General features: G+C 41.3%; 1 protein-coding gene across 3 annotated transcripts in view; it reads left to right on the top strand.

Moving 5' to 3' along the window:
* Window positions 1–1883, top strand: part of LOC141805125 (patatin-like phospholipase domain-containing protein 7) — a 66340-nt gene extending 64457 nt beyond the window's left edge. For 2 of the 3 annotated variants that reach the window (XM_074689876.1, XM_074689878.1), the window contains one exon: window positions 124–1881. In XM_074689876.1, the coding sequence (XP_074545977.1) occupies window positions 124–252 (129 nt within the window). In that variant the 3' untranslated portion in view covers window positions 253–1881. Of the gene's footprint in view, window positions 1–123 lie in introns of all 3 variants that reach the window. The other variant, XM_074689877.1, reaches the window with a different exon arrangement.
* Window positions 1884–13909: the final 12026 nt, after the last annotated feature.

Here is a 13909-nt window from a genome sequence, read left to right on the forward strand (position 1 = left end):
AAGGCATACCTCAATACAGTGAAAGCAGAGGTGGTTGTAGATAACCAATCTTATCAACTAGATAAAAAATAAGATGTGTATTTAATCTCTCTACTGATACCTTAACTTATTTTTTATTTCCAGGATGAAGAACTAGAAGACAGACATGCACGCCACACTACCTCACTTACCAGGAGCCTCTCTCAATCATCCTCCAACAGTCCCCTGCTCAGCCTGTCAAATCAGGAAGCCCTTTCCAAACAGTTTAAGTGAAAAGCAACTTGAGGAGCCTTTCTCCAGACTGCAAATATGACTGATCAGCAGTTAGTCCTCAGCAACCCAGTCCCGTTGACTGTGTGACTGACACAATAGACAGTCCCTATTGAAAAAAGTTCAATACAAGCAGCTGGTATGTGGACTTCTTATCCACAAGTTCTATGCATTCCTATAACGTCAGCAGCTGCAATCCTTTCTCTTATTGAGACAGACGTAAAACTTCCGGCTTTTCGGAAATCAAAACAGTTTTAGTGAAAGATGGGAGATTTCCATGTCAGTCATTGTTTGTTTTAATAAAGAAATAAAGAAGACAACAAGGTTCCATTTAAAATCTTTATTTATCAAAAAAGCAAGCAGAATTTAGTGTTTTTGAAATATTATACAGTTATAGAGTGAACTTCTTCTAAGTGACAGCTATCTCAGCACAAGAACACTTATGATGCATTTAGCTCTGAGATTTCTGCCAAGCACAAAAATTGCCAGCACACTCAAAAGATTGAAAGAAAGATTACATTTCTGCCTTTTTTGGCTAACTTTTTAGTTTTCCTTTTTAAATTTGGCTGTTAATACTTCAGCTTTTCACCACAGAGAGAAGTCAAATTAGGCAAAATCATTCTCTGCACGAGTCCTTTCCACGAGAAGAATGTGGATCTGCCAAAAATAGATGTTGCTTAATTAAAGTACAGCAGTACATACATTTTTGAAATCTTATCTGAATAAAATGCAGACACTGTGAAACAGATTTATTGTTAGTAGAAAGGTTTATTAAGTAAGTAGAGTTGGTGGTAATCTGGCTTTGTCGGTGACTCTGCTCTCAGTGAAAGATAATCCAGATGTTTGAAAGTTGTCTCTATGCAATGAGCTGTATTTTTGCAAATTTGTGAATTTGTAAATAAAACCAAATGTATATGCATGTCTAGATATAGCCGAAAGCAAGAATGACGCACCTTTTTCAGCTTTTTCTACGTCTTAAGCCTGGTACCAATGACAGGGTTGGAAATCTGTCAATCCCATGATACATTTTTGCTTCAGAGTTAAAGATAATAGCATAATTACAGAGTATAAAATAATTGCTGGACTTAGAGCTTGTCTAATTTTTAAGCTCTATATGCACAGTACTTAGGGGGCATAGACAGACCTTTTGAATTGGGTGGCCAAACAGAGACACAGAATTTTGCAGGAGTGTCGTTAATGAAGTGTGTGCACCAGACATGAGTAATCGAGTTTGAGACATATACATCACAGACTCCAGATGTGAGACTAGAAGTTCAGACCTGTAAGCGATCTTTTTGTTTTGTGTTCCTCACACGTAACATTCCCTCCAATCATAGACTTTCCAGCAGAGCATTTCACCATTTGTAGTGATGGTCACAGTGAGCCTCCTCACTGTAAGGGTCGCGCAGCTCTAAACTCTGCTTATTGAAGAGGATGCTATGGTAGAGAGCAATCAGAGCTGATAGAGAGATCATGGTGGGCCACAGGATGAATCAACTTTTTAACCAGTGCAAATGTTTAACTCATGTCATGTCATGTTAACACTTTTTTTTTAATTGACAGCTGATGCGCTAATAAAACTCCACGGCAAATGTTACAAAGCTACTTGTCTCTGTGTGTCTCTGTGACCACAGCAAGATTAGTAATTTCTTATTATCTCGTCTCCATAACAAAGATTGTTTTCTTGTAATGACGAATTACTTTTTCATGTTATCTCGACATGACAAAGATCATTTTCTCGTGATAACAAATTCATTGATACTGTAATCATGAGCTGCCACGAATGGCTTCAAGCCGCTGGTTGCCGCTGTAGCTCCTGGTAAGTCATGCTTCACATTAGTTTGTTTACATGACTTGGTATGTTTAGGGGCTACCGGTCAGCAGATGAGAGACTGACAAACTTCTATCTATTCAACTGCTTTAGCTAAGCTAAGGTAACACAAACATAGGCTAATGTTAACTTAACAATGTAATGTGAAAATTAATTGAGCATTTGAAAATTAATCTAATAGCATTTTGATAAGTGTCGTGCTTATATTATGGTTTGTGGTACAGCATCACGACGGTCAACTCAAAATGTGGCTATTAAATGATCAGAAGAACTAAAACAACCCTTCCAAAAAGGAGCCAGCAGTCAAGAATTTATGCTTCTAGAGCTGTTCACAATGTCTACATTCACTTTTGAATCCCACAGATTGCCATTAAACAGTTTCTCTCAGCCTTAGGTGGCTTTCACACCTAAAGCATTTTGTCTGCATAAAGCAGTCTGGAGTCCAGAACACCTGCAAAAATGGTTCACTTGGCCTGGTGTGGAAGGGGACCAGTGTTTTTTAGTCCGGACTAAAGAACCGCACCGAGACCACCAGTTGGAGGTGGTCTCGGTGCGGTTTCAAGTGAACTCTGGTGCGGTTCCCTGATGGTGAGAACGCTGCCGGCCTCGATTCGGCCAAACGTGGCCGAAGAAGGAGGTACAGTGCCTCATCGAAATTTGGGCAGATGAGTACATTTGTGCTCAACTGTCCAGCACCCACAAAAACACAGAAATTTTTGGAATTTTCAGCAAACAGATGATAGAGCACGGGTTCATGTGATCAGAAGCAGGGCCGCGTCAAAACCAAAAAACTTCGACAGCAGTATAAAAGTTCGGGATGCTCTGAAACAATCAGACAGCTCTTCAAAAGTTAAAGAAAAGTTTGAATGGTACGATGCACTGGACAAAATTCTTGGTACGATACCAGATGCACAACCTGTTGACATTGTGGAGTCATATGAGGACACGATGGAGCCTCCGGCGAATGTTGACACCGAGACCGAACCTGTCCCCGGGCCATCTGCGTCCCCCGATGGTAAGAAACTTTTCCTCATAAGAAAGTTAAGACGTTGAATTATTAACTTTAATAGATATTGTGCAGTACTCTATTACAGTGGAGGATGCAGACACCAGCGTGGACAGCGATGTCTCATCAGCTCATGAGAGTGAACCCACTCAAGCCAATGGGAGGCTTGAGATACCTGGGACCAAAGCAAGAAAAAGAAAAGCAAAAGCCAGAGGACAGGATGACGACTTCACCAAATACGTGTCAGAAAGCAAAAAGGTTCTGGGGTAAATGAGGGAGGAACAGTCCAGGCAGGTTGAACAGGATCAGGCTCTACAGAAGGAGATGCTCAGTGCTCAACAAGAAGCAGATAAAAGAAGATTCAATGACATGATGACCCAGCTCCAAGGCCCAGCAACAAGCCTCAAATCAGCTGATGGTGCATCTTTTTTCACAGCTCATAAATAAGATGCACACACATGTTCCTGCTTCAACATCCTGGTCTGGTGTTCCATCTCATCAGAGCCCCTCTCAACCTTCCACACAGCACCCCACATCAGCTGCCACCGTCTGGAGCCCCACCACATCACAACACAAATCCAGAATATTACAACCTTTAAAGGGGACATATCATGCTGATCCGTGATTTAATAATTACATATAAAATAATAAAGTTGAAAACAAGACCTTTCACCCCCTGAATTTTAAAAAAATGAGATATTGTATTTTTTTTGATATCCTAGAACGAGATTTGATGCCTCTGAAAATAGGTCATTGACATTTGGCTTCGAGATTTCGACCTTCATGACGACACGAGGTTCCTTTCTTTTTATTGGAGTAATCTGATAAAGCAGCTCCTCCTCTGTGAAGTCAGTTAGTCACACAACAGCCACCGAGGGATACACCCACCAAGAGCCGAGTATAAATAAAGCTCCCTACTAGCTCTGGCTAACTTGACTGAGTGCTAACATAGTGAGGAACTGAGGGTAGAGGCGATCTTTAAACTACACTTTCAGCATGATGGATAAAACAGACAGAGAAAAGTGAAGGAGCAGGATGGAGCCCTGTTATAGAAATAGTTTATTGGTGAAGTCTGCCTATATTTCCACGTATAAACTATACATGTTACAGTAACGTTTTGACTCACCACACTGAAGCGTCCTGAGATGATCTGTGTCGAGGTGGATTTTCTTCCTCCTGAGCTGCAGAACCGTCCAGGTCTGACTGGGGGTCCAGTCCAATACAAAAGGACGTGTCCTACACTCTGCCATTTTATTAGTGCTATCAATGCCTTACGGTGAAGTTTTGGCAAACAGCAAACTTGCTCAGTCTGCTCCATTCAATGTGGAGATTTTGTAAATACTGCCATGCTGCAAAATCGCCCCCTGGCTCTACTCCCTCTGCTTCTCTGATAGAACTGACCAATCAGAGCACAAAGGGCTGTGACGTTGCGAGGTTACTGGAGGTCATTCTGGAAACGGAGCGTTTAAACGAGATCTTCATAATGGCCTAAAATGAGGATATTGAGAACGCTGTTGTGGGGCAATAAAGGAACTAAATGAGTTGTACTGAGGGCAGAAATGCTTTACAGGCATCCTAGTCTGGCATAGTGAAAAGGAGAAACAAGCATGATATGTCACCTTTAAGATTTTTGTGAAGCATTTAGTTTGTCAGGTCTGTTGCAAGTTATGCTGTACCTGTGTGTTTTATAAATGCATAATTTGAAGTTTACGTGTTGTTTTTATCAGATTTTTCTGTGTGTTTGTTTACAGAGAAAATATAGTTCTACCTATAAGCGTGCTTTTTGAGCCATACTGTGTAAAGCACAACTTTTCGTTTATATTTTTACATTTCTCTGTGAAGCACTTTGTGTTTAAATGCAAAATCGTTTTAATTGTTGACATTGACAGTCAAGTGAATAAAAGTTCTTGCACATTTCAATGTTTTTATTTAAGAGCCTTGAAACACAGGGATGAGATGATGCAGAATGTGCACAAAAACGTGTATCTTTCTTGAGGTTCAAATATAAAAAGAAGAAATGACAACATAATCACAAAAGTTTTTAATACTTTTTTCAAAGGGGAGACTGCAGAAAAACATAATATTTTGTCTGTAGCAGGTCCTACAGACGCCAAGTGTTGTTAAGATTTGCTTCAACAGATTTTCTAAATAATGTTTCTAGCCCAATTTATAGAGAATTGTACTCCCAAAAACAAGGCTACATTTAAATTTTTACAGATTTTTTATTTCACTTTATTTAAAAAAAGAAGTTATTCTAAATCCCCTTAGAGCAAATCTTTGTATCAAGTATATCAATAAAAAAAAAACGTAAATTTAAATCTGGCTCAACCCACCTTTAAAATTTGGATGTCAAAAATATAAGCAATTTATGACTTTTTTTATACACATAAAATGCCTTGTTTATGTGTCAGTGATCTACTGCAAAAGTTTAAAATTGATATCTATAGATTTATTTTTTTCTTTTTCACATGACATATCTCGCCTTAAAGGTGGATAAGCGTATATTTTCTCATTAGCTACAAAAAATATATATATCTTTTTTTTCAATGTCGCATAAAATGTAACGTAACAATCCACAAAACTAATGTCAATGTGCGAGTGTTTAAGGAGGAACATGAGAACTATCAAATTACTAGAACAAAAATGCTTTTTGTTTTTTTACAATGTTGAAAATATCTACACGTTGCTGACAGAGCTGACATCGGACGCCAGCGCCACATTGGAGGAGCTTCGCCTGCTGTGAGCCGACAGGATCCAGGAGACAGAGACTGAACAGACTGCTGGGGAGGCTCAGTCCTGGACCCTGTGGAGGTGGAGACTGGCTGGGCTGGAGAGTGGTGGACGAGTGGTGGTCGGGGTGTCGTCATCTAATTTCTTATGGACTTTTTTGCACTTTCTATACTCTTTCTTACTTTTGTTTTCTTAAATGCTGCGGTGACTCCTGAATTTCCCCTCGGGGATAAATAAAGTATTTTCTATTCTATTCTATTCTATTCTATTCTATTCTATTCTATTCTATTCTATTCTATTCTATTCTATGGGGCATCCCAAATGTCTGATTGTTGCTGATTATCACCGAATCTCGCCTCGAAAACAGCTTCAACATCTTCCTCAGTTTCATTGTCTTCATTCAAATAGTCTTCATTGTGCATTTCTGTAAAGTTGTGTAAAACACAACATGCTGAGACAATTCGGCTCACAAATGTTATGTGGGCATCACATGGTTTTGACAGGCAGCGCCATCGTCCTTCAAGTGTTCCAAATGCACGCTCGACTGTCATGCAGGCCTGGCTCAGCCTGAAGTTAAAGTTGATCTGGTCTGTTGTAACTCCTGCTCCCTCAGGGTAAGGTTTCATAAGCCACAGGAGGAGTGGATAAGCAGAGTCCCCCAGCAGAACCAGTGGCACATCAACATCCTCAAATGTTTCTGTCCAGTTTGGGAATAAAGTTCCATTAATGCCTCTTTGGTACAAAGAAGACAAAGCAAATACACGAGCATCGTGTAATTTACTAGCACAACCCACGTTAATGTCCTAGAATCTCATCCGATAATCTACTTCAGCCTGAAGAATTATTGAGTAGTCCCCTTTACGGTTGTAGTAGGAGGCAGAGTTTTCTGATGGAGCACGTATTTTGATATGCGTACCATCGATGGCACCTGCTACTTGCAGGAAACGTCATTTGTCTCTAAACCCTTGTACAATAACTCTCACTCCTGGTGTAGTGGGAAGCTGAGTGTACTTTGGTTTCAGGACAACGTTTAAAGCAGTCACTACCTGTTGAGTGATGAGGCAACAAGTGGAAAGTCCTACACCAATCAGATGTGAAATTGACCAACATTCCAGGTTGGTGGCGAGCCTCCAAATACGTATTCCGACTCTCGCTTCAACTGGCACAGCCTGCCTGTATTTGGTGTTTTGACGGATCAACCAGGGGCGAAGCATGTTGCATAGATTGTTGAAAATAGATCTATGGAGTTAGATTACTGCCAAAACCTCACAAACACAAAAACTGTGTTTTATTTGCGGCCAGTGATTCACAAACAAACTCAGTGTGATTTGCAAAAGCAAAACATAATTCACAACTAATGTATTTAGTTTTATTAATGAAAAATAAGTGTCTCTCCAACAAATACATCTTGCTTCACAAATACAGAAAAATGTTTTTTTTCACTTAAATGAAAATATCCTTGAGGCGCAAAAATAAAATCTTTCAAGTACAAAAAAAAATATTGTTCAACATTTAATTTTTTCTTCTCGTGTTCAAAAAAAAAATCTGCAAGTAGGAGAAAAAAATCTGCAAGTAGGAGAAAAAATTCTGCATGTAGAAGAAACAATTCTGCGGAGAAACAGTTCTGCAAGTCGGAGATACAGTTTTGACATGATTCTACCACATCATGTCACTTTTGGCACGATCTTCCTGCCGTCACATGACTTTTGGCAGTAACTTTCCGCCGTTCTGATCTGCATCCGCGGGACTTAGATTTGTTCGTGAACACCAGCACACGACTTGAGCAATGTTCTGCAATGTGCATGACACAAGAGCAGGTGGCACTGTTGATGCTGTTAGACCATAGATCTACATTTTTGATAGATACTGTATTTTGTGAACAGCACCGCCACATGAGTGGGGGGATACATATCATCTATAGTGGTTGGTCCGCTTGCAAAAACACTGGTGTGAATGTGAACCAAACTAGTTGAGAATTTCAACATTGTAACAACTTTGGGGGCCAATCGAACCACTTCACCGTACCACTAGGTGTGAAAGCAGCCCTAGAGAGAGATCTGTTCCTGAGGAGAACCTAGCAAGAATGACAGAGAGGAAGGTGATATAGTAATCTAAGTATGTATTCAAAGGCATTGCTTGCAAATGCTAGAGTAACAAATAAAGACCTTTTTAGTCCACTTGGGTTGTTGTAAGTCTGTAGAACCATTAATATGACACATTTGGACCATGATAAAGCCTTAATACCTGTATTTACCTACGCAAGATGGACACAACATGATTTATATGACCTAAGTTAATACTAGTCTTATACAATTTTAGAATAATTGATGTAATTTAGCATTTTTATCTAGTCACATGCTATGTTCAGGGTTGATGTACATTTATCTGGCAGATAGAAGGATAGCTTCTGTCTCCAGCTTGTGTCTGTGAGGTCTCTTTGACCCTGTGTAAACTTTCACCCAGTCTCCTAGCTCCATGCTCTGATTCAACAGTCACACACTTTGATAGCACATCTCTCTGAAAACTGACACCAGCTGTGGGTTGAGACAGTTGTGTCAGTCATGTATTTTGGCCAATTATTCTCGGGTGTTTAGTTTAACTCAACCTCTTGTAGGTGTAGCAATGATTGTTATAAAATTGTATTGCTCCCGGATATCGGGGCTCATTCTTTTGGGACCAGCTGTAAACTTTACCTGTGACCAGAATAAATGCTGAACTTAGAAATGAATCCTCTTCTCGTGATCTTTGGGAGCTGTTGGACTAAAGAACTGGGTAGATTTTATTACACTAATAACAGCTAAATTGCAGCAAAAGTTGGATTCACACGCTTACTCTCAAAAACATGTAAACAAAACCAGCTATGAACATTGTAAGAATAAATAAAAATGGAAACCTTATTTGTTGTAACAAAAGGCTTAAAAAAATTATCTTAATTTCTTATAAGAGGCTTTATGATCTATAATGCTATCAAGCTGGTTGTACAGGTGGCTCACTTGGGGTTCAGCTTAAGCTGGCTTATGTCATTCTGGCTGTAGCATAGAAACTACGAGTAATGTTCAGACTAGGTACTGGAACACCACCTGAGGCCACAAATCAGAGTACGCGGGGTAATAAAGGCTCAGGGAGGTTGATTTGCCAAATGTTTCCTTCCCTTTAATTTTCAGAGGCACACAGGCAGAACAGCTGGAGCTATAGTGATAACTGTGGGTTTGTTTTAGTGTTATCAAAAGTATCATTTTATCGGTAAATATCGATCCTGAAATTTAGCAAACGATTCAATATAAAGTTCCCCTAGAATCAATAGATCAGTACTCAACATCTTTCCCTGGTAAGACATGTGCTGGCGTCTAAACTTGATGCATGCCTCAAAGACGTAAGGTCCTGGATGAGCAGAAACTTCTTACTGCTGAACTCAGAGAAGACTGAAGTCATTGTTCTTGGACCTAAACATCTCAGAGAAGCTTTCTTGAACAACATCGCCGCCTCTGACGACATCAGCTTGGCTTCCAGCATCACTGTCAGGAACCTGGGAGTTCTTTTGGATCAGGAGCTGTCCTTTAACTCTCACATCCAACAGGTCTCAAGGACGGCATTTTTTCATCTTCGCAATATCAAGAGAATTAGACACATCTTGTCTCGGAGCAATGCTGAGAAACTAGTCTATGCTTTCGTTTCTTCCAGGCTGGACTACTGTAACTCTCTTTTATCCGGCTGTCCTAATAAGTCTATTAGGACTCTTCAGCTGGTTCAGAATGCTGCCGCTCGGGTACTGACTTGGACTGGGAGGAGAGAGCACATCTCTCCAGTGTTAGCGTCTCTACACTGGTTACCTGTAAAATCTAGGATAAAGTTTAAAATTCTTCTTTTGACTTACAAAGCGCTTAATGGCATCGGGCCATCTTATCTTAAAGACTTAATCGTTCCGTATAATCCGTCTAGGTCTTTGCGTTCTCAACATGCAGGTCTGCTCGTTGTACCTAGGGTCTCTAAAAGTAGTATGGGAGGTTGAGCCTTTAGTTATCAGGCTCCTCTTCTTTGGAATAACTTACCGGGAGCAGACACGGTCTCAACCTTTAAGTGTAGACTTAAAACTTTCCTTTTTGATAAAGCTTACAGTTAGAGCTGGATCAGGTCTGAACCAGCTCTTAGTCATGCTGCTATAGGTTTAGACTGCTGAGGGGAACTGACACACAGGACTCCTGTTACCCTCTTTTTCTGTCAGTCTAACTTCTAGTCTTACTGTCCTGTTATAGTTACTGACCATACACCTCTCTGGGAGGATCTGAGTTTGTCTTGTAGGTTCCTGGGGTCGGTGAAGTAGACACCCTGCTGCTGTGCTCCTGTCCGACACCAGCTGCTACGGCTTTGGATTGTTGCCGGGAATGGCCTGCTGGTTTCACCTTAACTGTTGCCACAGCGCCAAACTTCGGACTGCGTCTGTTTCTCTCTCTCTCCCTTTCTGTGTGTGTGTGTGTGTGTGTGTGTGTGTATGTGTGTGTCTGTGTGCGTGTGTGTGTATCCCTATTCCCCTGTCTGAACTAACACAAGTATTTTACATCGATAACATTAGCTGAAGGCTAACATGACAACAAGTAAACACTGTTAGTTAGTAAGTAGTTTAGTAGCTGTTTATATTTAGCTCAGCTAACAGCCTGGTGCTCTAGGACATGTCTGTAATGTGTAACGTTAGTAAATCCTGGTTATGTCCTGCCAGTCATCCACCAATCAGAACTAATGTAACCTCACTCTTCATTTTATGGATAGACTCAAGTTTGAACGGACCACTGCAGAATAACTGCTGCATGTGTGTGGCGGAGCAGCGGGTAGTGAGGTTTGTTTTATTTGTTTTTAGTTAACCACACATCCACCCCAAAAGGTGAGGCAATAACTTTTTAATTTTTGATGACCTAAAGCCAGGCAACGCCACTCTGGGAATTTCACCCAGAGAAGTTAGATAGACCCTCTGAAGGACTCACAGGTTCGTTTTCACAGATGGAGCAAGAAACGTGGTTCCAATACAAAAATTTTCTTTATTTTTAATCCTCAATAATAAAATCGTTATTTTTCTTTAAAAACACCATTCACTCAGGAAGGGAAAGGAAGGGAGCCTAACAGGGCTGAGGCTTACCAGTGGGAAATGTCCGGGACCACAAGGGGGAGGGAGACCCCCCAAGGAAGAGCACCCGGGATTGTGATACACACGCACACACAATGGTGAAGAAAAGAACCAAAAAAAATGAAAATCAAAACCCGCAGGTTTCACAGCACACAGGGAAGGGAAACCACCACCAGGGAACCAGGACCACCACTGTGAGCTTCAGCCCTGAAAGGAGAGGGAAGAATTAGCGGGATTGACACAACAAAAACCAAAGCATAAATAATCCCAAGCTACTTAAGAAAAACACAAGAAATACAGGAATAGAAACTAATTATCGAAATTTACACTTGCAAAGAAAACAGTTAATCAATAAAACAATTTACCAAAATTGAATATTGCCCAATTCTAAAGTATAACCCAACTTAAGAATTTTAACACTCACTGTTTTCAATCAAACAAAACTGAACACATACCAAACAAAAGAAAATAAACGAAATTCCCCTCTAACAGTGTTTAAATCAAAATAAGAGAAAATAATGAAATTAAAGGGTGTCAATCCTGTCCCTAACACACAACATAAAACCAGCTTTTGGCCCACAGAATCCTTACACAGGCACCAGGAACCACCACACTGGCCTATTCCCGTGTTAAGCGGCCACAGGGTAGCCTAACCAGGCGCAGTGATGAAAAAAAAAAGGAAAAAAAAAAGGAAAACTAAACAAAACAACAGAATAGACAAAATGAAACAAAGAAACCTCAAGAGGATGGAAACAAAATAAACTTGAAATAATCCGAGTACAGCGAAACACAACAATAAATCAATTAAAGTAACAAGTTAAGTCTTAACAAAACGAAACCAGCTCCCCGTATAGCAAAGCCTGTCAAACAGGGCTCAGTAAGGCAGTTCCAAATAAATCATGTCAATGAAGCATTTCTCAGCAAAGCAGCAGCGTTTCTATCGCTTTATGCGACCAAGAGGTCCTGATCAGCGCACCAGATCACATGTGGAGGAGAAGAGAATGCGCTCCCTGCTTAGCATTAGTTAGCAGCGCCTGAAGCAGCCCTGAAGATCAGTGTGAGGACGTCCCCTGTGCTGCTGCAGCCGACAGCACAGTGCTGTAAATGAGCCCAGGAAACCATAAATCTAAAGTGAAAGAAATCAGATTTCTAAACTAAAACCGAAACTATTAATTTACCTGCAGCACTGTTGCCGTAGCACACACCCAGAGCGTCCCTACCCAGGCACCAGATCAGTCAGGGAGAGCAGAGAGGAGGTGAGCTTTGAAGCTCGGGAGCGACGGTGGCCAAACGACACCAGACAGCACCCAATGCTGAAGCGGGAACGGTGCGGGTCTACAAACGAAAGATTAGCCATGAGGAGAAGCCATGGGTTAGCACACAGAGGCAGCCACTGCTACGTTACCTGCACCGGTGCTGCAGAGGAGGCAGGAAGTGTGGCGACCGGGAAGTGGGCGGGACCCCAGAGCCAAAGAGCAAGAGAGCGACAAGAGGAGCAGGGCCTATCTATATAGAGTTGCCTCCTGCTCTGATTGGCTAATCAGCGGGCGGCTAAAAGCCCAACCCCAAAGAGCCAAGATGAGAGAGAGAGGAGAAAGAGCAAACCAGAGGAGCAGAGATGAGGCAACTCATCCTGCTACATGTGGGTTGGAATGAACATTATCACTAACAGTTTAGCCCCTGTGTTATAGAGTGATACAGCCCAAGCTAAAGGCTAATTAGCCTTATGTCAGGCTGTATCTCTGTCCTTTTTAGCTTTTTTCTGCTTGTCTGCCCTTTTTCTGTCCGACAGTCAGGCTCCTGTGTCCACCAGCACAACAAAATAAGTCATAGAAATCGTTTTCATGCAGATCTCTGTGTTTTATCTCTTCTCTCTACCAAACTTTGTCAGCCAGCATGGTGTTGTCATAGAGACCTAGACATACCACAAATCAATCCGGTCCTGCTCGACCAAACTGTAAGCTAAGAAGTAGCAATTTAATATAACCTGTAATACTGTTGCTGATAACCTCATTTTAAAGTGTGGATTACTATCAGGCATATATCTAGAAGGGAAACTTTTTCAAGATCACTTTCAAACTCCTCACAGCCCCTTTAATTATCTTGGGTTACTTCATTTTACTTCCTGTCTTTCACATTCATTATGAATTAACTCTTATTGAGCTGCGTTTCAGTGTGTATCTGATTTATTCCTGTGTCCTTTGGTTTTCCTGTTTTATTTTGTAGTTCATGCTCCCAGTCTGTGTTTTCTTTCTGTCTCAGAGTGTTTAGCCTTCTTACAACCCCCCTACTCATGGTCCACCTCAGACCACTCAGCCATCACTTGATGGAAAGAACCTCTGAAATCAACCGTCAACTTCTCAAGCTTCAGGTACAGACAGCAGGTAGTGACATCCAGCCAGCAGAGCACATCTGTCTGAATACCACCTAGAAGAGTAGAGTGTTATCAAGAGAGATAAAGATTGTTTGGGTCAAGCAATTCTCCATCTACCTTAAGTCCCTGGTCAACTCTGTGGTGTGCCAAATGACCTAATTTGGTGGCCCATTACAGCCTAGCTGATAACTTCTCCAAGTTGTTGTCCACCTTGCAAAGAAGTCCAGGTATCACACCCTGCCTGCAATTAAGCTCACATTTTGATTGAGTCGTAGTGTTGACAGCCCTGCACATTCCCTCAATGATATCATCTGGGCAGACAATGTTCTTCAGAGGGGTCGTTCCACAAAGCTGACCTGCCACCATGGAGTGACAATTGCAATTCCTCCAGCAGCACTTTTGGTGGCCCTGTATGGGTAAAGACACCAAGGAATTTGTCCTTGCCTGCTCTATCTGTGCTCAAGGCAAAGCCTCCTATCAACCACCTGCTGCTCTGCTGCGCCCCCTACCCATCCCAAGCCATCCATGGTCTCACATCGCACTGGACTTCATCACCGGACATCATCCATCTGAAGGTAACAGTCATCCTTACCATTGTTGACA

The sequence above is a fragment of the Halichoeres trimaculatus genome, unplaced genomic scaffold, assembly GCF_033239565.1.
Source record: "Halichoeres trimaculatus isolate MK-OKI-2021-1 unplaced genomic scaffold, fHalTri1.1 fHalTri1_scaffold_16, whole genome shotgun sequence".
In the NCBI taxonomy this organism is placed as follows: Eukaryota; Metazoa; Chordata; class Actinopteri; order Labriformes; family Labridae; genus Halichoeres; species Halichoeres trimaculatus.